We start from the raw sequence: 24,885 nt of genomic DNA on the forward strand, positions 1-24,885 counted from the left end.
ATGGTTAAAGACAAAGTACCCAACTGATTTTCAATATCAGCGATATGTAGCGAAGAGCCAAAAGCAATGACCTCGGTTTTATCCTCATTAAGCATGTGGATGTTTTCAGATATCCATAATTTAACTTCCTCAAGACAGGAGATGAGATTACTGATAGAACAACAATCGTTAGACCTGACAGGAAGGTAGAATTGTGTGTCATCAGCATAACAATGATAAGCTATACTGTACTTCTGAAAGATGGAGCCTAAAGGAAGCATATAAAGAGAAAAAAGCAGAGGACCCAATATGGAGCCTTGAGGAATGCCACATGTGAGCAGTGTTGGGGAAGAGAAGTGATTATCAATATTGATAGAAAAAGTTCTTTCCTTAAGACATGATGAAAACCAGTTTAATGCAACTCCCTTGATGCCAACCACCTTCTCAAGACGATGTAAGAGAATGGAGTGATCAATCGTGTCAAATGCTGCACTGAGGTCTAGAAGGATTAAAATGGCCCCGTTTCCAGAATCCAGGGAGACTAATGTGTCATTTGTCACCTTTACTAGTGCAGTCTCAGTACTATGCAGTGCCCTAAAGCCTGATTGAAATTTGTCGAATATGTTGAAGGTGGTTAGATAAGAATTGAGCTGCGAATAAACCACCTTTTCCAAGACTTTGGACAGAAAGGGCAATTTTGATATAGGCCTATAATTCTTAAAAACTATAGGATCAAGGCTAGGTTTTTTCAGCAAAGGCTGAACCACAGCATGTTTAAAGCTGGCAGGGACTGCTCCATTTCTCAAAGAACTGTTGATTATGGCCAGCATAATGGAGGCAACAGTACTAAAAACATCTTTGAGAAGCCGTGATGTATGACATCCATGTGAGAATTTGTAGGTTTCATTAAAAAAAATTATATCCGACAGTTGAGCAGATGAAACAGGGTCAAAGTGACTAAAATAACTGGATGGCAGCGTGGGATCAGAGTGTATCACAGCTTGGCCCATGACATGTGTTCTAATGTGTTGAATTTTGTCAATAAAAAATTCAAGAAACTTTTCACATGTCTCAGGGGTTGCATCAGGATAGCCCACAGGGGCAGGTTTCAAAACAGAATCAATTGTATTAAAAATTATCTTAGGCCTATGGGCATTTTTAGCAATTATTTCAGTTAAGTAGTTCGATTTTGCAGTCATGACAGAGACTTGATACTGCTTTAAGGAATCACAAAACATTTCAAATGAAACCTTAAGTTTATCCTTCTTCCACTTACGCTCTGCCTTCCTACAGTCCTGCCTAACAGAGCGAGTATGCTCATTAAGCCAAGGCTGGATGCCTGACTTATTTTTACATCTCCGTGACTTTAAAGGAGCAACCTGATCTAAAATGGCAGTGCAAGTGGTGTCAAAAACTTCAACCAACTGTGAGGTGTCTGAAGTACAAGTAATGAGATCAGTGATATGAGACAGATGAGCAGAAGCATACACCTCTGAAAACTGCATAACTGTGGAAGAATGAATAGCACGAGAGAGGTGCCGGCGCACAGGGGGCAGAGGTGCAGGATGTGGCTGCACAGACTCGAATAAAACAAAACTATGGTCCGAGATTCCAGAATCTACTACTTCAAGATTGGTCACATGAAGACCTGATGTTAATACCAAATCAAGAGTATGACCCTTTACATGAGTAGGTCCTGAAACTAACTGTGTGAGATTAAAAGAATTCACCATACATAAAAAATCCTTGACTAGAGGTTGTGTTTCACAGCACACGTGAATATTAAAATCTCCCAGAATTAACAGCTTGTCAAAACGGGTTACCAGAGATGATACGAGATCTGAGAATTCACCAATAAAATCCTTATTGTGTTTAGGAGGTCTATACACTAAAGCACAGAGAACAGGACATATTGGATTAATTTTCATCAGCTGCACTTCGAAACTTGAAAACCCATTTACCGGCAAAAGTCTGCAATGATGATGATTCCTGAACACAGTAGCTAGACCACCACCGTGGCCAACAGACCTTGGAGAATTATAATAGGAGCAGTTAGCAGGAGTCAGTTCACCTAAAGGGATGACATCGCCATTGTTAAGCCAAGTCTCTGTCAAGAATAATAAGTCCAAATCCTTAGAGATAAAAAAGTCATTCAAAACAAAGGATTTGTTAGAAAGAGACCTGGCATTAATTAATGCCATTTTAACAGGAGAGGAGGCTGTAGTTGAAGGTTTCATTGTGGTTGACTCAATTTTCACAGGAGAGTATTCCAGTACGCGAATATGATCAAAGTTGATACCATCGCTCGCAGCAACCGGTCTGTTGGCGAGACGACGGGTATTTGACCAAATTGAAGGAATACAGCTGTTCGAGGTGAGGCAGGTATGAGATTTCTCATAAGTGCGACGAGACCCCCGATGAATATAGCGATTGCGACGTACAATCCCCAGATTAGCGCAGACTTTGTAGGTTTCCGCAGGCAGACGAGAGAGTTTAGACGCAACAGATCCGAAGTAGTGTAGAAATACATCCTGTTTGTGCCGATGCACGGCAGAGCAGACAGGTAGTGTGAGTTTTGCCCTGCGAAATGCCAGTCCACTAAACCTGCAATAAAACCAAAAAGGAGAAGCCAGAACCAATCCATCCACCTGGTTACGACACAGCAAAGTCAGCACCGCAAGCAGCAAAGTCTCGTGTGCAAGATCGCAGCAAAGATGATGAGTTTAACCTCTTAAATTCATGATATGGCCGATACGAGTTCAATAGAGGGCTTTATTATTTTTATACTATATTGTCCAGTCTCAGTTACTACAATAGCATGTCTATGCAATGCACACAATACCACTGTAAACTAAAAACATAAAACGAGGATTCAATAATGATGGGGATAAAATATACTTTATTAAACTTAAAAATAATAAGCTTAAATATGCAATATAACAATTACAATAAGTCAATTTCAGAAGTCATACCTATCAACTTCATGTTGATACATTGTGATCGGTTAACACATGAGTAATGTTCGATTCATAAAAGCATGACAAGCAATATTACCTTCAACAACCCTACCAAAAAGCATATTCGAGCATTATAGCAGGTAAACAACTTCACCCAAACGGATAACAGATAAAAATCCATACAGACTGCAACGATGTGCCACTGATCTGAACTGAACAGCGTAGTTAGTTTCTCCAGCCTGAACATGAGACAGACAGTATTTCTTTCCTTGCGTGGGGCCCTGGACGTCGAAGGGGGCCCCGCCCTGGATAGGAAAGCTCTGCAAAATGGCTCGAGGTGTGACGTTGTTCTGAGTACATGTGCGGAGACTCTGTTGTCTTCAGTCTCAGATTGGTTGACGAAGCCTCCGGGTTCAGGTTTTTAATTCACTGAAAAATATGCAGGGCTTCCAAACTTGTTTCGCCCACACACTTTCACTCGCACAGATACGCTTGAATGGGTGAGTTAGGGGCCGCTCACACCTAAAGTGTTTTTGTGTGCGTCTGCTCTGTTTTCTGTTGTTTTAGGTAAACACGTGCTGGACAAATTTCCTTGACTAATGCAATCTGTCTCTGTTTCTTCAGTGTCTCACAGAGGACCGGCACATTTTTAGACATTGTGTCAAGTTAAAAATAACTTCAGGTTTCAAAAACGAATGTCGAAACACCTGCGTTCTGTTTCATTCATTGCGCTGCTTCTAGATTGTTTTTTTTAACACTCTAGGTTTCTCAAATATTTAACTTGCTAAACAAGTTAAGGTTGCAAAGTGTTGACTGTTACAATGTTTAAAATTATTCCAGATTGTTCAGCACCAAGAAAAGTTTCAGAGCTTGATAAACGGCAATGTTTTTTTCCTTCTGCTATAGTGTACTGAGAGGCTGCCGTGTCTTGTGTGTTTACTGTTACAGTTACAAATGTTGCCTACACTGCTTACATAAAATACAGTCTTTTACAACATGATGAACAATACACTGCAGTGTCAGAATATAAGCTACAGATGAAAATAAAGTAAATAAGACAGAAATATGTTACTATTGTACACAAGTCATCAAAGTGATAATAATGTATAATATTATTATGACAAACTGGACAACACTAAATAAATGTTGGGTTATAATTAGGGGTGTCAATCGATTACAAATATTTGCTGAGAAAGCCCCTCATATAATAACTCAATATATAATGATTATACATATTTATATCAATATATAATTATACATAGTTATCTTTAAATATTTAAAAATTGTGTATATATATATATATATATTCAGATAATTAAAATGCATTCTCGTGGCAGAAGAGTTAATAATTGATAAGACAAAACAAAATGTGGCTTTAGAATACAATGTATTGTTTACTACCATATTATTGATCATAAGTCAATCATTGGTATACAGTTCACAGCAATCCATTTCACAAGTGAATTTATCAGTCAGTTGGAGATTTATTATGAGGGCTTGTTTAAGGACCTGTGAATTTACACCTGCGTCAGACATTTTTGTAAATAAATGTTTATTAATGCTTGATTTTGAAAACTGAACATTAAAAGAAAATGCACTGAAAAGTTAGCTTTTATTCACTATTCTTGAAGTGTCAAACAATCGTGTCTCATCTATTCAGGGCTTGGAAAAAATATTATAATGTGAAGCTGAACCTTCAAATCTCCTGATTATATTTGGTTCTCTACAGATGTGAGTCAGCCCTCTCAATCACGAACAGCATCAACTCAGTTTGTTCTTCTTTTGCCAATGATTACCTATACAAAATCTGGCTCTTGCACTGGCCATTGTGTGCAAATTCACAATATTTGCAGGACTGTTGTTTTCCTCTCTGAATAAATGATACTTTATAGAGAAAATGGAAGAAAAATATTTTTTTTACATTTAAATGCATTAAGTAAACGTGACAATTCTTTATTACCATTGTGGGTTGATATTGTGGGAGGGCTTTAGCAGGTCTAAATGTTTGGCATAGACATTCAGGATTTTCCACTCATAATTTCTTCTGAAATTTTAGTTCTACTTGTTGCCTGCAAAGATCTTTTCAATCTGGCTCAAGGAAATTCATTGGAAAGTAATTGGTTCGATCGGACAGTTTTGAATGAAAATAGCAAAAGGGATGTAATTTACTTAGTGATTTTAGTAGGGATGCACAGATATTAAATATTCTGGGCAAAAATCTATAATTCACTGCTCATTGTGGCAGATAAGATAACCGATAAAAAAAAATATATCTGTTTAATCTTTAACTTGAAACTGCTAGCGAATTAATTAAAGCTACTCATTTGAAAAATAGGTGTCATTTTAAAAGCTTGGAATCTGTATTTCTGAACTATCTGACCAACATTTAACTGCTGCTATTTAAGGTTTGGTGGATGATTCATGAACCGGAAATGTGCCAATATTACAGATACAAGCTGATTTGAATGAGAAATAAATGACAATACACTTACATAAATTGTATGGCACCATACAATTTATGTAAGTATTTATTGTAATCCTTGTATGTGCCTATTTATAGGAGTATTTATAGTTATCCTGATGAATCCTAACAGAGCAAGAATAACAAACTACTTGCATACTGTAATACTTAAAAATGAATACCATGAGCTCTCCAATCATATCAGTAACCTTATGAAATCTAATTTATTCTACATGGAGAGGGTACCTTGTGGGGGCTGACATGTTAGAATCACATGACCAGCCGAATACTACTCACTTACTGATTGAAGTAATCATGGCTGACTGTGAATACTACATTTCTACAATGACATCTGTAACTGAAATATATTGATTTAAAAAATGCTGCATCCAAGCTGCCAGGTGTCAGTGTAAGTTCAAGACGACTGAACTAAGTTACTGAGTGTACCTTTAAAGCAAATTAAGGCTATAAATTAACAGCACGTAACACAATACAAACACTAATCCCTGTATACATGGTGTAATATTTATGCCAGCAGCCAGACTGCGAGTGCTGCGGGTGTTTGTGTGTTTTGTGTGTGTGCGCATTGTGCCTCATACACAGACGCTTATTACAGAACTCATCTGTACCATACCATTATATAACTTATTAAATGTAATCACAATAATTAATGAAAATATGTAAAACATCATACAGATTAAACAGCCATGAGTCAATGTTTGAAAAGTCTCAGCTTGTAAAATACAAGTACATTAGTTTTACTGACAAACTAGTGTTTTTAACTACCTCACGTCACTCTGTTGGGATTGTTTCAAGATATATGCACTGTGTTATCTTGTGTTTATGCTTGTTTTAATCTCAATGCTTTACTATTTTCACTATTCTGCTTATGTTTCATGAAGTAACAAGTGAGAATAATTGCCCTCAAGGAACATACGTGCATGTTTTTGTCCGTTAATTTTTCCATTAAATGAAACCTAAACAGAATACAGAAAATGGAATGTCGTTACGTACAGCAGATGATCGCAATTAATACCAGAGATGTTGAAGTAGTCCTCACAGAGCGACATTAGCTTGGCTTTCAACACTAGCCTGGCTTTCACTGTCACACACGCTGTGTATGCGCACTCGCACTGCCACTTGAGACTTCTTGAGTGCCTGTCTGAAGTAAAGAAGCTGCAAACAGTCAGAGATTCTCTGCCGCGAGTATATAAACTGTTACAAATTGTCAGTGAAAATATCGGTAAGATAGTTTTTGGTTTTCCCGGTTATCGGCCAATAGCATATCGACCGCCGATATATCGTGCATCCCTATATTTTAGTGTATAACAGTATTTTAACAAATTACATGTTTAATGTGAGTTGATCCTCAAGCATTTTTCATGTTCCAGATTCCCCTTTTCTTCAATGACTTTTTTTTTTTAACACTAATTACATACTAATTAGTAAATGAATGAGTCACACCACACTTACGGCAGTAATGGAACAGGCGAGAGGCCTTTGTGACCCCCTTATGCTGTAAACTGGAGCAGAAAGAGTCAAGCATGACTCACATTGCTGGTCAGCTCAGGCTGTCTGCTCAGATTGTAAAAGTGGAAGAGAAATTACGTTGGCGTCTGTGAGTGTCGTGGTCAGGCTGATCATCCCGCAGGCCGGCTGACTCACTTAGGCGCTTTGCATCCAGTGCACTTCAGCTTTGAAAACTTCATTCAGCTGCCTCAACATTCACTGAGGATATGTTTTTGTGTTTGAAAAAAGCTAGATGATGCACAACAGAATGCAACAAAATGCAGTCTCAAGGCATGAAAGAGGCACATAATAAAAAGCAAGACATATGACATAGCCAAAGACGTCCATCTGACGCATGTGTACATAGACAAACAATTTTAAAAAAAGCGCAGAAGGAATGCAAGAATGTATCCTGTGCAAACAGCTTCTTTGTCTACTGTTCAGTAGTTTGACTTTTCACATAGATTGTCATGCATTTACATTTCTTTTGATTTACAGCAGTTTTTGTCTTATAGTCATTTCTGAGAAAAGGCAGCTTCATTCCTTTCTACCCTCACATTCTGTTATTTGACATGAGTGATATTTCTGTTGCATTTGACTCTTGTACGTCACAGCTTAAATTGTTTAAGAAATACATTTGACACTAAGGACTTGACAGAGAAAAATAGTGCAATCTGTCTCTTCTTTCTTTTCTATCTACATCTTTCCTTTCTGTCTGTGAAAGCTGCAGTGTGTTCTCACAGAAATTGAAACACAAAAGGGCTTATAAGCCAGAACAGAAGCTTCTTGTACTAGGAATGCTTTGGCACCAAGGTCAAGTTTCTCCTTGTAACCTTACCTGCTATTGCACCCGACAAAAGAGGTACATGTCTGTGAATGGAGCAGAGTAATGGAATGTGAAGAAGTTGGGAAAAAAGGAGCTTCTCTTGCAGTTTCTGTTTTATTTTTAAACTTTATTTTACAGTTGACATAGACTTTACAGATATGTGATGATGTCAGTCAAAGATGGATTCTCATGGTTGTAATTTATTCATGTACTTGTATGTTTTGTTTTTTATTGCAGTAATGAGAGGGCTCGCTGGATCAGTGCCCTGGGACAAAACAGCAGTGACAACAAGAACACTGATAGAATTAGTGAGTAAATTCAGACTTGGCGAAACAGCACAACCCTCTGGTCATGCAGTGTATTAGTCACACTAATTGACTGGTTATATTTGTGCTTCCTTAGGCAAGCATCACTATTACTATTGCTCATATTTATGGTTAGGGACTTGAACAAATTCATAACCCTACTGATGAAAGTTTGGCCTATTTTTCATCCCACATTGTTTGTGCTATGGACATAAATGATACCTTGGCTTAAATCATGCATCTATCTTAGGAGAGACATGCTTTACCATTTTATGTAAACACACCGTTTATATAGAGATTTTTGCCTGATGTACGATAAAACAGGTCCCAGAAACATAGATTCAAGGAGAGATGAGCCATATTTAGACTTATGGGTAAGCTCTTGGAATCTGCATAGCAATATGCTAAAAACTTCTGAGAACACCTTAGGAACCACATTGAAACACCCTGGTAACCACCCAGAACACTAGTATCATAGTAGCAACTTTTTGCACTCACTCAATTTTTCCAAAAAGTTTGTACAAAAGATTCTAATTTTTGGTAGTATCTGTAACAATTTTGTCCTTATTATTGCATTGGATAATTGTAATATTTTTTATAAACATTCAATAAAATTGATAGCATTGTTTGCATTTGTCATGATTCCACTTCAAAAGCACTGTCAAAATATGATTCTCCATCAGATGCCATGCAGGTGGAGGTGACGAGGACATACACAGCCAGGCAGCCGGATGAGCTCTCTCTGCAGGTGGCTGATGTTGTGCTGGTGTCTCAGACAGAGGACGGTGAGATCTTGACCCTTGTGCTTCCTTCCATTCTTTACTCTGAAGTGTCTTTCCTTTATCTCAGATGCATATCTGATCTCTCACATCATTGTATTCGAGTTGCACGGACAGCAACAGTTTCTTTTTTTTCCTTTGGTTATTGGATCTGCGATGATTATTATCTCAAAAAGGACTCATTTTAAAACCACAGGGATGTATTTTCATGTGAGGCTCAACTGAAGGTCTCGGTTTTTATGCTGCTGGTCAGAAGGTCAAGCAGTGTTCTCGCTCCAGCCGGTGCTGGATGGTTGCCTTTCATGTTTAAAGGGCAGGGTTCACGGGATAGGGCTTCAAAGTGCTCCTCAATATTTTAATGCCCATTAAATATATAAATGACAGTTGAAAGTGGGCTGTTTTATTTTAGAACATCTCTTACAAATCTAAAGGGAGATCTCCTCACAAAACAAACAAGCTCCACAATCATCAAGGAGAGCCGTTTCAAACAGAAAAATATATTTCAGCTTAGTGCAGTTTATCAGATCCATAACTTCCTCTCCAAATCACACAATTATTACACATTCTTAATCAAACTTTAACTGTGGCATGATTTATATTATTATTATTATAAATACTTTCCCACTTTTTCTTCATAGGGAAAGTAGGAGAACAGGAAATGATGCTGAGAAAAGTGGGGAACGGTGTCAAAACATTAGTTCTCGCATCACCCACATGAGCACGTTAGCCATGGAACTGTAATAGGAATTTGTTTGTTGTTAAAGTTTTTCTTTTCATTTCATTTACATGCACACCAGTATGCCAATAACTCCTAAAAAACAATGTATTATTTAAAAAAATCTCAGGACCTTAAAAGGACAAAATTGTTCATGTCAAAACACTGCCATAAAAATATTATATATTAATTTACACTTTCACTGGCTTAGATTTTTTTAACCAACATGATAGTTATTATCATAACTATCAACTATTCAATAATTTTCAGGATTTGAACCTTTTAAATGCCAGTTTGTTTACAAAATGCCACTGTTGTTTTTTTTACACACACAACATACTCTGACATCCATAACACACCCACACAATATTATCTGCATCATTTATTCAATTGGCCTGCAGTGCTCTATAATACAACGAACAGAAAATAGGAAAAAAAGCATGTATTTGCTCCATAGGCTAATAATGAGAAAAATGTCACCATCTGGTGGAAAATACAAAAAATTACAATTTTGAAGCCCTGACTCAGAATGAACGCATAATATCATAGAATTAATGATTTTATGCTTTAATGGCACTGGAATCAAATATTGTTTTAATGGGTTTCAATGGGGACATTTTTATTCTGAAGGTCCTGAGTGTAGCTATTTTGTTTACACTGTGTATTATAGGAACTGAGGTTGAAATATCAAAATTCCCCCAAAAATACACTCCATTGGCAAAATTTATGCCATTGGCATTAACAGACAAAATTAACGAAAAACAAAAATGAAAAAGACAAAAATGTCTAATGTCTAAACATTTTTAATGGGTTTACATGACCACACACTTTGTCAGCATATTAAGCATGCTCTGCTTAAGAACATGCATGTAAACATGTTAATATTTAGGTTTGTCTGTGGTTTCAGGCTGGTATGAAGGCGAGCGCCTGCGAGATGGAGAGAGGGGTTGGTTCCTGTCCGAGTGTGCTGAGCCTATTACCTGCCAGGCCACTATCGAGAAGAACATGCAGAGGATGGACCGTTTGCAGGGCCTAGAGACAAACGTCTGACCCTGTTTAAAGAACTCTGTCTCCCCCTTATGAATGAACAGTACATGAAGCCTATGGATGAACTTCTACTCTTAAACAAAGGACAAATAAACCACAACATATGGAATGTTGAAGTTTTATGTGAAATATAATGCTTACAGAATGGAGGGGGGTCTTCCTTTCCTGCAAAAATGTGCCATTTCCAACTTCACCAAAGTGACCCTGTTTCGCTTTAATTTAGAGCACTCCTGCGCAGTATGTAAAGTTACAGTGTTGAAATCTTTACATTTTGGATTTGCTATGTAAAGAAGGAAAGTTTTATAGCAACACAAAATTCATTATGTTGAATCATTCACTTTTTGAATTGACTCTCAGGGAAAATGTAAATATGTATCAAAGAACCTACATTTGTTAACTTTCAACTAATCAGCATATAGAGTTATACTCCAGAAGCTTTTATGTACATTTAATTTGTAAAGATATTTAAATCATTCAAGGATTTTCTGGTGTTTTTGCCTCACTAAAAGTCCTGCATAAAACCTACATATGTTTTGATCTATTTGTAAGTAAATTTAGAGAGATAAGAATCCTCCATGAACAAATGGACTGTATTATGGCAAATTTAATGAATTACTATCAAGACAGAAAGCCTTCATTTACATGTATATAAACAAAATAACATCAATACTAAAATAAAAACATATTTCCATAATTACCAAAAAGACTTTTAGAATAACATGTATTACTTATTCTGTAGGAATTTATTCCAACACCTGCAAGGGCTGATAAAATGCATCTACACACTTCCATGACAGCCGATCATTCTTTGGCATGTCAAAGCTGAATGTCATTCAGATAAATAAGCTGCTGAAGGTTGGTGCTCACTGGCTGTCTCTCCTGGGACCTCCAGCAGGGGCTTCCTGTGTGGTGATGAGGTCAATGATGGCAGAGATGACATTACAATCTTTAGATTGACAGTCTTTCCAGTCCACGGGTCGAGGGCTCTTTATCTTCTCTTCTAATAATACATCCAGCTCCTTCCTCAGGTCCTAATTATAAACGGGTGTAAAGTAACAAATTAGAAATACATTACTGTAATTAACTACTTAAGAATTGTACATTAAGTAGTTTAAAAATGTTATATTTTACTTGAGTATATTATATTTGAAGTGCTGTAACTGTACTTTTACTGTGCTATTTTCCCCACAGTCTGTGTTCGCTACTTCCCTGTCCTGATTTTATTTTTATCCATCAACGTGATTGGCTAGGGAGAGTCTCATAACTCCCGTCAAATCAAATCCCACCACATGTAAAAAACTTGAACGGCAGCTGTAGATCTGGCACTAACTGTGGAGAATACCCAAGCACAATTTACAGCTGAACATAACCAGCAGCACCTGAAAGGGATTTTCACAGTGAAAATTAAAAAAAAAAAAAAAACTCACAATGTGAGTTTAACTTGCTCAAGCCAGATATCAGCATTAATATCCTGTCTCTAATTTGAAGAAACATATAGAGGTAAATCTGCTTATTAGACTCTGTGTGTCTATAACATAGCCTGTAATTTAATTATCTATCACTGAGATTATTGGGTTGATGTGAGAGATTAATGCAATGTTATAAATAAGGCTGGGCAGTAAATTGATCTAGACGTTTATCGTTATGTTCTACATCTAGAACAGTTCATTACATCAATCACGATAGCAAGAGCACCACTGGTTGGTTGAGCTAGATGAAATATAAAAGACTGACTGATTTCCTGGCGTCTTTAGCTGCACGCTGTTTGATTGACAGGCGGCTAATGTTTGAGCACCTAAATTATCAAATACACTTTATATTTGCGCCAATGCCCGTCTTGGTGAGGATTTAATGTAAAAGTTAAATGTCTGAAGTTAGCAAACAGTGGAACAACAAGCGTATTTGCATTAAAATGTTGGACTTGAAATGTACAGGGAACCGAATTGAGCACTGTATAGTAGGCTATGTCATATAAAGTCTATTAATCACACAGCAATAACAAGGAAATGAGAAAACCACTCACTACTTTTGGCCAAATAACTTGAGTAGCTCTAAAGTATTCACGTAATAGAATAAAACAATGACATTCTTAACAATAATATTTTTGGAAAATATTGTTTGTTTTTTTTAATAATACTGACCCCTGATTTAGAGTGTGTTAATTGGTATAATAAATTATCAGGAAAGTAGAAATGATAAAATAATGGATAATTATGCTTAGCCTTTATAATGATAGAAAAGTATCAACCTTTGTAGCTAATACTTCAGCAGAACATTCCACCAGTCACAAACTTCAGATTGTGCGTCATGCATTAGAATGAGAACACATATTTATTTGCTTAAAAGATACAAGAACTAAATCAATGTTGAACATTGTATCTCAAAAGGAGAACAATGTGGCCCCCCAAGTGCTACTTATAGAAATAGTTCACACAAAAATGACAATTCTCTTACCATTTACTCACCCTCATGCCATCCTTTGGATTTCTTCAGAACACAAATTATGATTTTTAGAAGAATATTTCAGCTCTGTAGGTCCATTCAATGTAAGTGAAGGGGTGCCAAAATGTTGCGCTCCAACAAGCAAATAAAAGCAGCATAAAAGTAATCCATACAACTCCATTGGTTTAATCTATGAATTCAGAATTGATATGACAGGTGTTGGTGAGAAACAGATCAATATTTAAGTCCATATTTGCTAGAAATGTTTCTCTCTGCCCAGTAGGTGGCAATATGCATGAAGAATGTGAATCACCAAAAACACAAGAAAGTGAAAGTTATAGTTGAGATTGACTGAGTAGGGAGGAGAATTAATAGTAAAAAAATGAATTAAATATTGATCTGTTTCTCACCACATCTATCATATTGCTTCTGAAGACATGGATTAAACGACTGGAGGCACATGGATTAGGCAACTTTTATGCTGATTTATGTGATTTGTGGAGCTTCAATATTTTATCACTTTCGTTTTATGGACCAAAAGAGATGAGATATTCTTCTAAAAATCTTAATTTGTGTTCTGCAGAAGAAAGTCATACACATCCAGGATGGCATGAGAGTGAGTAAATGATGAGAGAATTTGTGTTTTTGCATGAAATATTCCTTTTAAGCGTGATGTAGCCCCAGTACCAAACAACTTTTCCCATGCCTGCTCTACCTCCTCTATTGTGCAGGACATGATGTGCCTGCATTCCTTGCATTGTTTGGACATGTCTTCTGCACAACAATAACTCCCTGTCGGCATTAAGGGAAATTTAGACCCTACACATAAACTGATTTTAATGTAACTGTTTCATAAATGACAATTTAAAATGGTGATCAGTGTATTGAAAATAACTTTTTTAATATTTCATTTCTGTTATCATGTCTCCTTTTTATTTTTTGGAGTCAGATTCATGTAGTGTTTATCATAGATAAGTTCTGTATTATAAAAGTTGGCATACAGTGTTCAATATAATGGGGCATAGGTCTTGCAATTCGGTACTCAATACTCACTACTCATGAGTACTTTTAAATGAGCTACTCTTTTACTCTTACTTGAGTAGTTTTTAGGACAGCTACTTTTACTCTACTCACACTACATTGTTTGGGAAGTAACAGTACTTCTACTTGAGTATGATTTTTCAGTACTCTTTGCACCCCCGATTATAAACAGCAACCAAGAGTCCCCCCTCGCATATGATCGTTTTTAAATAACATTTTAAATTGTATTGTATTGCATTTGTATTCCTGCTTGACACTCACCTTGACAAGGTGAGCAATGCGTGCTGGGGACTGAAAGACGATCCACTTGTCCACGGCAATGGTCTCTTGGTCTTGGTCCTTCTGTATGGAAATGTCTCCTCCGAAGAACAGCAATGAAAATGGGGACACCTCAGTGCAGTCATAAAGGAAGATCTGTAGAGGACAGGGAAAAAAGGAATCAGAGAAACAAGACCGATGCACCTGCACTTCACTCTTTATCAGGTATCCAAACATCACTCAGAATATATGCTAATAGTGCATTCTACTTTATATACACTATTATTAATGCCATATTTAAGGTTAATAGCTAAATCCCTAACCCTAAGTATTAACGGAGACTGTTTAGCAAAGACGGGCCACTTCTATTACAATGAATGGGATCAATTGGAATGGTTAACGAATGTGGAAAGGAAGTCCCGCCTTTTACAGGTAAAAGAGCCAATTACCTTTTAGATACAGATATCACCATTCAATCAACTCGAGAATGTGCATGCTTATTTGCTCTACTAGCCGGGAAAATTGCATTCTTTAGCATAATCTGAGGTTAAGAAGCACTATTTATGATCCCAGAGTTGTCAGATTTTACTGCTGATTTGAAACATTTCTTGAATAGTAATTTGGACCAACAGTTTGAGATTACGGTCTTTCCCCATTCAAGTAGATAGGAGCTGCACTTGTATGCTGCTTATTTACATTGAAAAATGGCTGCCCGGAACATTCCAAAGATGGCACTGAGTGGACAGACTTGCTTGAAATAATTTGGAATTAAACTATGGCATGAATTTATTGATATATACAGTATATAGTTATTAGCTGTCAGTCATTCAACCTCTATGGTAGTTGGGGCACACCAAGATGGCCGCTAGAACACTTCTGGTGGCTTCACCTCCTGTTGGCAGTTTACCGTATTTAAGTGCAGGAAACCTGACATTGATGACAGGGGCGAGTAACCAACCACCACAGAACACCCTAGAAACTGAACACTTTAAATGTGTACTGAAAACCAAACAGAACACTATAGCAATGTCCAGGTCAGTGTTTCCCGATAACAAGGATCTTCGCTCTTCAGAACATTCTCTTGTTGGTTCCTTTTCTATGTGCGATTAAAGTGCAATTAACAAGAATGCACTTGATGTGCTACTTAAAGGAATATTCCGGATTACAAATTAAGCCCATAATGTTAAAAATTAAGCTGCATAATGTTGATTACCACAAACAATTGTCCCTTTTCTTGCCATGCCCCCTCTTTCCAAAACACCGCACCAGTACCTTTGAGATCAATGTACAGTATATCTATGGTTGAGGCCGACACAAAGCATCTTCACATGGTTGTCAAACACAACAGTAGCGAAATAGCGCCCTCAACTGACAAATTGTGAATCAGAATATGGCAATAAGCTTAAATAATCTTGCTGCAACTACAACAGTATTAGAACCAGGGCCGGGGTAGGCTGAGCCCACCCAAATGTGAGTCTTGCAAACCTGATCAAACGATTGGCAAACACAGCATTAAATAAAATATTAAATGTTTTATGATTTGTGCATTGGTTAAAAGTATTTTGGGGGTGGGCTGTGTGTTGCAAACATTGAGGGTTGGCTGTAGACGCTCCCCCCCAAACCAATCACAAAATAGCACCAGAAATGTGTAGTATTCATTGGCCGAAAGCAATGACTCACTCTAAAAGCAGCTACTGCAAACCAGAGATTCAGGGACGTCACATGTATTTTTGTGCAATGCATAGGTTTAAGTGCCCATTAAGAAGCCTGGTAGTGTCTCTAGCAGTGACTATCTATGGCTTAATGTACCAAAGGCACCCTCTTCCCGCTCCATCAAATATCTCCCTCTATCTCAGCTCCCAAAATCACACTGCAGGTGTTCGTGAAATACTGGACCGGAATTGTAAAGCACCATCCCAGCCAATATTAGCCGATTGTTATCATTTGCGACAATGGCTGGATACAGTGTTTTGCGGGATGCGTGTTTCGGTCTCCTGTTGTACATTCTATTGCTTTATTTTATTTCTTATTAATGAAGGTAGTATACCAAGAATAATCTTGTCAGGACTTACTTCAATTTTATGATTATGTACAATGTTAATCCGTTTATTTATTTCAATAGGCTATATTTTTTATATGGTTATAATGTTAAGCCAATTACAGACGTGAAAATAACTAGTCGCAGTACTACTTGAGTTACAATGCTTTTGTGAAATGGTCTGTAATTCTGACATGACTCGTATGATCGTTTCTATGATCTCTTTTGGCTTTTAATGCTTTTGAGAAACGCTGCCCTGGCATAGCGACCATACTGGAACCACTGACATTTTCTTTAGAAATAGTCCAAATCTAGCTGCAGTTCTGAAAAAACTACAAACGGCACCCCAATACACAACAAATAAATGCTTATGGAGGACGAACAGACAAACAACACAATCCCTGCAACCTTAAGCTTTCTTTCAGGCCATCTCTGACCTTAAATGTAATGAGTCTCATTAGATAGTGTGCTGAGAGCTTGTGCGCATGTGTGTGGAAATTTCACTTTGCCCTTTGGCAGAGCTGTACTTTTAAATCCCTACATACACAGAAACAGAATGGTGTGAATGTGTGTGAAAACACCCCAGTAAAAATTGAAAACAAAACATAAGAGAGGAAGAATAGTCTGTCTTTGGCTCAATTTAGCTTCCCTGCTTGCTGAAACAGTACAGAGTCCTAATCAGGAGCCCAGGGGCCTAATGGAGTCACAAATTTATCCAGGGGGGAGATGTTGTGAGTTAGAGCTGTAGACTGTGTGTTAGCTCTGACAAGACAAAGTGTGCTCAGAGAAAGGGAATATAGCGAGAGTGAATGAGGAAAAGAAAGACCTGCAGGATAGAGGGAGGGGCCGAATAAGCTAGTGCAGACATTAAAATTCAGTTCACCTCAGTTCACTCCCTCCAATCAATCTCTCGCTCTCAATCTCCTCAAACCTTTCCTTCACCTTTCAATCTGTCTCACTCTATGGTCTCATTCCAATCTCCTTCTGCACTTCAGCGCTACATGTCTTTTCTCTAATCGCTTTTCGAGGGTTTAGTCAGCCACCCTTCATGCCATTTACCTCTCTTCACTATTTCAGTCTTACTATACAGCGCATTTCTATAGGTGTATCACTCGTTACTCTCTTAAAAACTGTTCGGTCTCCCTTTCCTCACGTTTTTCTAAGCTCCATCCCTGTGTTTCCTGAACTGTTATTTAGGAGTGGTGCTATGCTGCTAAGAGAGAACAAAATAAGCACTGTAAGAGATAATGTGGAAGTTGTTCATCATCGCAAAACAAACCCAACAGGGTGATGAGGATACAACACGAAGCCCAGGGTCTCACTTATCACATGGCTACTTACAAATTAAATAAACAAATGGACATGAAATATTGATTTGTTGAAATTGGTTTATTATGTGTGAAGAAAAAGACGGCAGAGTGATACAAGTGACATGAAACAACACAGCTATATAGAACATTTGTGGCAAGGGACAATGGTCAATTATGCAGTTTGACAATGGCATTCTCCAGTCAAATATTTTTGTATAAAAGACCACTAAGAGAAGGAGCTGCAAAAATATATTAAAAATATCTAGTCTACACAACTTTCTATAGCGCTGTTTTTGCTGACTGCATGCAAAAATAAACAGCACAACGTGATGGGCCCTATTTTAAGAGCACTAGCAGTGAATGCAGGGCTATGCTTTAAGACATAAGTGTAAAGTCAATGGTATGGCAAGCCAAGCATGCACTAAATCTAGGCGCAAGTGGGTTTTGCAAAATTATGCGAGCAAAGCGCTAAATGGGCTGGGTTAAGAGCAATTTAATTCTGCATGTTTTTCTCATGTAAATGCAGAGTCTGCATCCTATTATATAGTCTATACCCTCAAGCATAAACAAAAAAAGCACATTCATAAGAAGTTGGAAGGGTAAAAATGGACTATGTGCAATAAATTAGAAATATGGATTTACCTCTTATGCATTAACTGCTTCCTTATTGAATGTCAGGCGTTTTGCTTTGACAGTGACATGCTCCTTTTTTACGCATGGAAATCGTGGTTCTCATCAGGATTTGTTGAGTTAAATTATATCGAATGTAAGTATTATTAATAATTTTCATCTACTGACACAAATCAAGGCTAGTATTAACAGTGATTGTATCGACATGAACTTCTCTTCTACTGGTTAATTCTGAAATAAAAACAAATATTTAATTATTGAAATGGGAAAACATTTTTACAAATATTTTTTCTCTAAATTCAAGTTACACTTGAAATTTGTTTTAATAAAAATAACACAGTGGTGGAAAAAAACAAAAACAAACAATCCATCAAATCCAAACATTTTACTCTGTCCAACCTTTTCCGTCAACCAATTTTGACTTTAAAATCACTATGACAACAGGTAGAAAAAAATACCGGTAGAATTAAAAAATATAAATATCAAAAATAATATTCATTTAAAAATAAACCCCAAACTATAGGTAGTTTAACACAAATCTAATACATTTACGTTTCATAAAACGGCTATTGTGAGGGACATAACTTGATGTTCCACTCTATTCCAGAGTTTGGACATGAACTTTATTACCATCTGCTGGTGGATTCTCCAAACTGCAAATGCAGGGACGTTTATTTCTCAGGAAAATGGCAAATTGCACTTTGCACCACTTCATTACCATACAATACACCCACAGTTTGTGCAAACACTCAAACCCACACCCACTTGCGCTTTGTGCTGACATGAAAATTGAGCTTAGAATTAATGCTCTTACAAAAATTGGATAAGATATTGTGCGCTGCGCTCTGCACGCTCACAAAAAAAGAGCCCAATGTCGATTGGTGCTAAAACTATTTGTTCAAAAACTTTGATGACCAAAGTTTTAGTAGCAAGCCAGCCCACTGTCGGCCATCTTTGGAATGCTTTCAGGCAGCTATTTTTCTATGTAAACAAGTGGCATACAAGTGCAGCTCATATCTACTTGAATTGGGAAAGACCGAAAATCTACAAAACAGTTGCTCAAGATTGCGATCAAAGAACATATTTCAAATCAGCAGTAAAATCTGACAACACTGACAACATAAATTGTACTTCTTAACCTGTAGATACAGACCCCCTTTATGAGCACAAACCATGAAAACGACATACCTGAACTTAAATGATTGTATTTACTGGACTCTTTGGAGTATGGACACAGTTGTAGTATCTTTTGAAAGAAGACACTTTGGGCTTTATTTCCCAAGTTTCATAATATAATAATGTTGTTATTTTTTTAAAGTTAGAGAAGCTGAAGTTTCTAGTAATGGAAATATTTTGTGCTGAACATGTTTTTATAATCTAAAAAAACAATAATAAAAGTACCAAGACAACCCAGAAATACAATGTTCTCAAAGCCACAAATCTAAAGAAGATACGTTTTAAATTTGAAGATGATCTAACAAAAAATGAGGTTCCTGCAAGCTTTTTTCTCTGTAAAATCGCTGGAAGCGTACAGAGTAAAACTAAGGCTCCGCCTTTCAAGACGACACAAAATCTGACTGCACTACTAGGCTATTATGAATAAAACTACATCCCATTTTTAAAAATAAATTTGGAGACCGGCTCGTTTTGTTTGAGACTCTAATATATAAGATAATATACAGTTTTACAACATGAATGCTGCTCAGATTGCATAGTTTGTTGAAGAACGATAAAGAAGGTTAAATCTTTCAGGGGAGATCTCATGTAAACAATGAGAATATATCAATATTTCTCAGATTTATCAATTTTATACACAAAAAGGGCTATTGGATGTTTTTCAATGAACGCTTGTAATGGACAATTGACCCAAGTGTGGCGAACTGGATTCATCTTGTTTCATAAACAAGGTATGAAGTCCCATTTTGATATTGCACGTTTTCATTTGTACTCCTGGCACAAATAACTATATTGCTGTTTCTGAAGCATTGCTATCGTGAAACAGAGATCGGATATCCATGTTGAACCCTTAGACCTTTGAAAAAACGTATCATTTGTAACATTATTGACATTAATAGACGGTAAATTAGATAATAAATGTAAGCAGAGCGACGTCACTACCACGTGAGGGGGAATTGCGTATCAACAGGTTAACCTCAGATTACACTCAAAAACACAAATTTCCCGACTTGAATAGCTAAAGCGCATACTCGTTCTCGAGTTGATTGACAGGCGATGTCTGTATCTAAAAGTTTATTGGCTCTTTTATCTGTAAGGTGGGAATTCCTTTCTATATCCGTTTACGATTGGGCATTCCAATTTCCATTAATTTTAATAAAATTGGCCTGTCTTTTCTAAATGCAACTCATTTGTCGGTAAAAGAGTTCAAATTGGAAATGTGGTCTTCGCATTTTGTGCCATTCTGTTGTATGTCTGCTTGACTGTTCTGACTGTTCCTAGACTCATAATATGTGCAGCTTCACCATACTGCTACCTTGCATACAACTGTAATGAATGAAAAACACTGTGGTAAAATCTGGTGACATCTAAAATTCTAATTCTAGTTTAAGGTGACAATTCGAATTTAGCTTCTCAGCCCTGTTGACTTGCCCTAATAGGTAAAGGAAGAAATGTAGGTAGGTAGATGGTTTGATTGATAGATCTCTGTATGTTAATGGTAGTACAAGCTAACATCGTTTAACATTCAGAACACTAAAAAGCCACTAGGTGGATTCCTTGTTCTTTATTGATAAATTTTGTCTCCACAGTATCCCGCTTGTTCACAGAAATACAATAATATAGACAAGACCCTGTCACACTATGGGAACAGTGCCGCACAGGATAGGGCTCTCCTATCTGCATTACTGTGACAGAAAACAACTAAAGTAAAAAAAAATAAAAAATTATTTTTCTGGCAAAAACAGCTCCAGGCATAAATCTGAGACTCACCGAGTAAGAAGAGAGAGAGACAGAGAGAGTTGCCTGAATTTGTACCCCTTGATTTGGTAAGGAGCTTTGATCTTGTTTGAGAGGATGTCAGTTGAAAGGCAGACAGAAACTGAATAAAAGATGGACTTTCTTTAAATGGAGCCTGCATTAATTTACAAACACCTTTCCTCCTCTCGACACATCTAAACAGCTCTTCACCAGAGTGATATACAATACTGGAGTCTTTCTCTTTGAAACGAGAAAATGGGTACACAAAGAAAAGGACTTGACCTACACCCTTAGTGTTTGTGTGCCTGTTAGCTCTACTTTAGAAGTTAGCTAAATCTGACAAAACCTTTCTTTGGAGACATCCTTGAAGCTAAAAATTATTTGTAAATACACATATTTATTGAATTCTTAAAATACAACTGGTTTCATTTTAGGAATAAGGCAAGTCTGTATTATTATATACGTACACTAACTTGACACATTATTAGGAACACTATGGTCCTATTAAAGTGCCTGATGTGTTCTTCAGGTGTTGTTGCCCATTCACCTCAAGGTTCGATATGTTGTGCATTCTAAAATGCTATTTTGCTCACTACAATTGTACAGAGTGGTTATCCGAGTTACCGTAGCCTTTCTACCAGCTTGAACTAATCTGGCCATTCTCAATTGACCTCACTCATCAACAAGGCGTTTCCGTCCACAAAACTGCTGCTCACTGGATGTTTTTTCAGAGTTTAATTTTGAGTAAACACTAGAGACCATTTTGTGTGAAAATACCAGGAGATCAGCAGTTACAGAAATACTCATTTTTTCCCCATTCTGATGGTTGATATGAAAATTAACTGAAGCTACATAATAAATATATTAGCTATACAAACATAATTAAATCAATGTAAATCTATTCTAAGCCCCCATTTTGATAGCTCACTTGTGCCTATGGCTGAATCATGGCTGCGCAAATATTAAGGTACAATACTCTTGCTTGTGTAATTTTGCTTTCATACAACAGTTCTATAAACGAGAAGGTCATTTGAAAAAAATCTATTTGAATTCCATTTTAACCTAAAATGGCCAGTACTTTTGTCAATATTTGCTCCGCTTACAAAAATGGTTCCAACCAAAGTGAGATCAACCACTGTGTGTCGGCAAGTAACACCAAGACTGAAAGCCATTCTGGAATGGCGTGAACACAGACAAGCAGAGTAATACAAACTGCAAAGTATATCAGCTTTCTTGGAACACCACTTGTCCAATCAGATTAGAGAACTGGAGCTAATTGTTGCATAAAAAGATTTACGATAAAAACAAAACAAGTCTGGGCCAACTCTCATTTTGATAGCAAATTAAACATATGTGTGTAGGTGAGTACAGTATATGTAAAAGGATACGTACACTGGTGGTCCTCATCTTTAGGTGATAGATTAGCCATGTGTAGTGGAACTCCATTTCCTCAGCATTGACAGATTTAGGGTGGATACAAACCTTACCATCAGCCTTGGTGTACACTTTCACATGTCTGCAAAAAACCATTTGAAATAGGAAGTTTAATGAAAACTAGTTCCAGCCTCAGACGGGTTCAATAGTCTTAAATGGTTGATACCACAACAAGAGACTGAAAATTCTAGCTTATGAGACAAGATTCATGCCAACTCATGAAAACTTCAATCTAGCACCAGAGTAATCAGACTAAAGCTTCATTGTAACTTTCACACATTAAATAACGCTACACACTCAATGTCTGCTACATTCATTCATATGAAGCTGTGTTGCATAACTGCTAGAATGAAAATCAGTGTTATTATCGTTAATGAAAACTAAATGAAAAGATTCATTAACTAAAAAAAACAAAACAGAAATAATTGGGAAATAACTAAACTAAATTACTTTTTCATAACTCCAAAACTGACTAAAATAAAACAAATATAATTTCATCAAATTTGAAACATTTAAAATCCACCTTAAACACGAAAATCTCACTAGATATAGTTAACACAAGTCTGCCCAGAGAAATGAAAAAACATTCAACATATTTAAATGATATCAGTAAACACTTTAGCTTTGGCAGCCATAACATTTAAACTAAAATAAAAAAAAAATGATGAATAAAACTAAATAATCTGAAACTAGAAAACACTGAGAAAATGAAAACGAAACTAAATCAGACAAAGTGTGAAAACTAACAACAAATGTACTAAACTGGAATGACAAATAAACTATAATAACCCTGATGTAAAGCAGTAACAAATGGAGTGAGGCAGCACAAAAAGGTTTGAATTACAGACAGAACAAGGTTGATTGTAGAATTGGGAATAATGGACAGAATGAGGCTGAATGGAAGCTGTGTGAATGATGGACAGATTGAGGTGGCGTGTACAGTGGCATGAATGAGGTGTGCAGCACAGAGAAAGTGAAAGAGCGATGATGCACCGTCTGTGCGTAAAAGCTGAATTCAGACGTAATTTCAGGCCTAAGCGTCATGACGACGATATCTTTAAACTGCCACTGTGACAGCTAATAACAGAGCCTGAATAAACCGGACTACAATAGCCAAATGAGAGTGAGAGTGAGAGGTTACTTCATAGACAGCGGTTCTACTGTCTTGAAGTGCTGTCGGATATTAGATATCTATCTTCATGCTGCGTCTGTCATACAAAATTGAATTTTAGTCTTTTTCTGTCACAATGAAACAGAAGTGTGTAAAGATTTCTAAATTGGATGATGCCTTAAGCGACCCTTTCCAGACAAGACTGAAGTTTCTAATGTGCTGAGGACTTTTAATGAGAAAACTACTTCTAAAATGGCAAAAAAAAAATGGAGGATACATAATCAACAAAAACATAAGGAGGAATCATCTATGCAACTTACGTTGGTCTCTTCTTACTTCGGTTGGGATGGATCTTGGCCACTTTAGGGTACAAACCTGCGACAATCACTGCCTTGATCAGCTTCTCATTCTCTATGAAACGTAAAAAAAGAGAAAACAAAAATGTGAAGAGGAGGAGAATGGACAACACATACTGTAGAGAGAAGGTCATATAATAGTACAATAATAGCACAATGACACTTTAATAATAATTCATAAAAAAGTATTATTAACTTTAAAGTTACTTCTTTATGCCACATCTAAAATCTTTTCTTATCAACAAATTCTAAATAGTGTCTATATTTCCTCAAGTTGTACACTCCGCACTAGGGATGTGCAGGGATGGTCGACATTCGATGAAACCTTCAACGCACCCCTATTTGCATACCAAAATCACTATTCGGTTATTCCACACATGTAAGAGGTCTTCAACCAGACACGAACTCGCCAGGTTTGGGTCAGTTTTTCAAGTATAGAGCTAGTTAGGGGCTGTTCAAACAATCTTTTGAGTGAGTCTGCACTGTTTATCTATATACTGTTAACATGCTCTGGATAGACATCTTCAACTGTTGCGCTGAATCTCACTCAGCATCTCGTGCAGGATCACTGCATTTTTAGACACCAAGTAAAGTTAAAAAGAACTTTAATTGTTATCAATGCATCTCGAAATACCTCCATTGTTTCATTTGTTGTGCTTCGTTCTGAAGGAATTCAAGTTGCATAGAGGACTGTTACACCATTTAACGTGATTCAAGGTTGTTTTTCATGATCAAAGTTTCAGCGCTTTATAA

General features: G+C 36.9%; 2 protein-coding genes across 2 annotated transcripts in view; one reads left to right on the forward strand and one right to left on the reverse strand.

Annotated features, from left to right (window-relative positions):
• Positions 1 to 10,582, forward strand: part of LOC127661665 (rho guanine nucleotide exchange factor 26-like) — a 60,452-nt gene extending 49,870 nt beyond the window's left edge. The window contains exons 13-15 of the mRNA XM_052152482.1: positions 7,970 to 8,040; positions 8,721 to 8,822; positions 10,439 to 10,582. Of these exons, the coding sequence (XP_052008442.1) occupies positions 7,970 to 8,040; positions 8,721 to 8,822; positions 10,439 to 10,581 (316 nt within the window). The 3' untranslated portion in view covers position 10,582. The remainder of the gene's footprint in view (positions 1 to 7,969; positions 8,041 to 8,720; positions 8,823 to 10,438) is intronic.
• An 839-nt stretch (positions 10,583 to 11,421) lies between these two features.
• The window catches only part of LOC127661664 (ATP-dependent DNA/RNA helicase DHX36-like), a 46,531-nt gene continuing 33,067 nt past the window's right edge, over positions 11,422 to 24,885 (reverse strand). The window contains exons 22-25 of the mRNA XM_052152481.1: positions 24,097 to 24,187; positions 22,624 to 22,747; positions 14,323 to 14,475; positions 11,422 to 11,609 (exon numbers count right to left, since the gene is read on the reverse strand). Of these exons, the coding sequence (XP_052008441.1) occupies positions 11,442 to 11,609; positions 14,323 to 14,475; positions 22,624 to 22,747; positions 24,097 to 24,187 (536 nt within the window). The 3' untranslated portion in view covers positions 11,422 to 11,441. The remainder of the gene's footprint in view (positions 11,610 to 14,322; positions 14,476 to 22,623; positions 22,748 to 24,096; positions 24,188 to 24,885) is intronic.

The sequence above is a fragment of the Xyrauchen texanus genome, chromosome 21 (genome assembly GCF_025860055.1).
Source record: "Xyrauchen texanus isolate HMW12.3.18 chromosome 21, RBS_HiC_50CHRs, whole genome shotgun sequence".
Classification (NCBI taxonomy): domain Eukaryota; kingdom Metazoa; phylum Chordata; class Actinopteri; order Cypriniformes; family Catostomidae; genus Xyrauchen; species Xyrauchen texanus.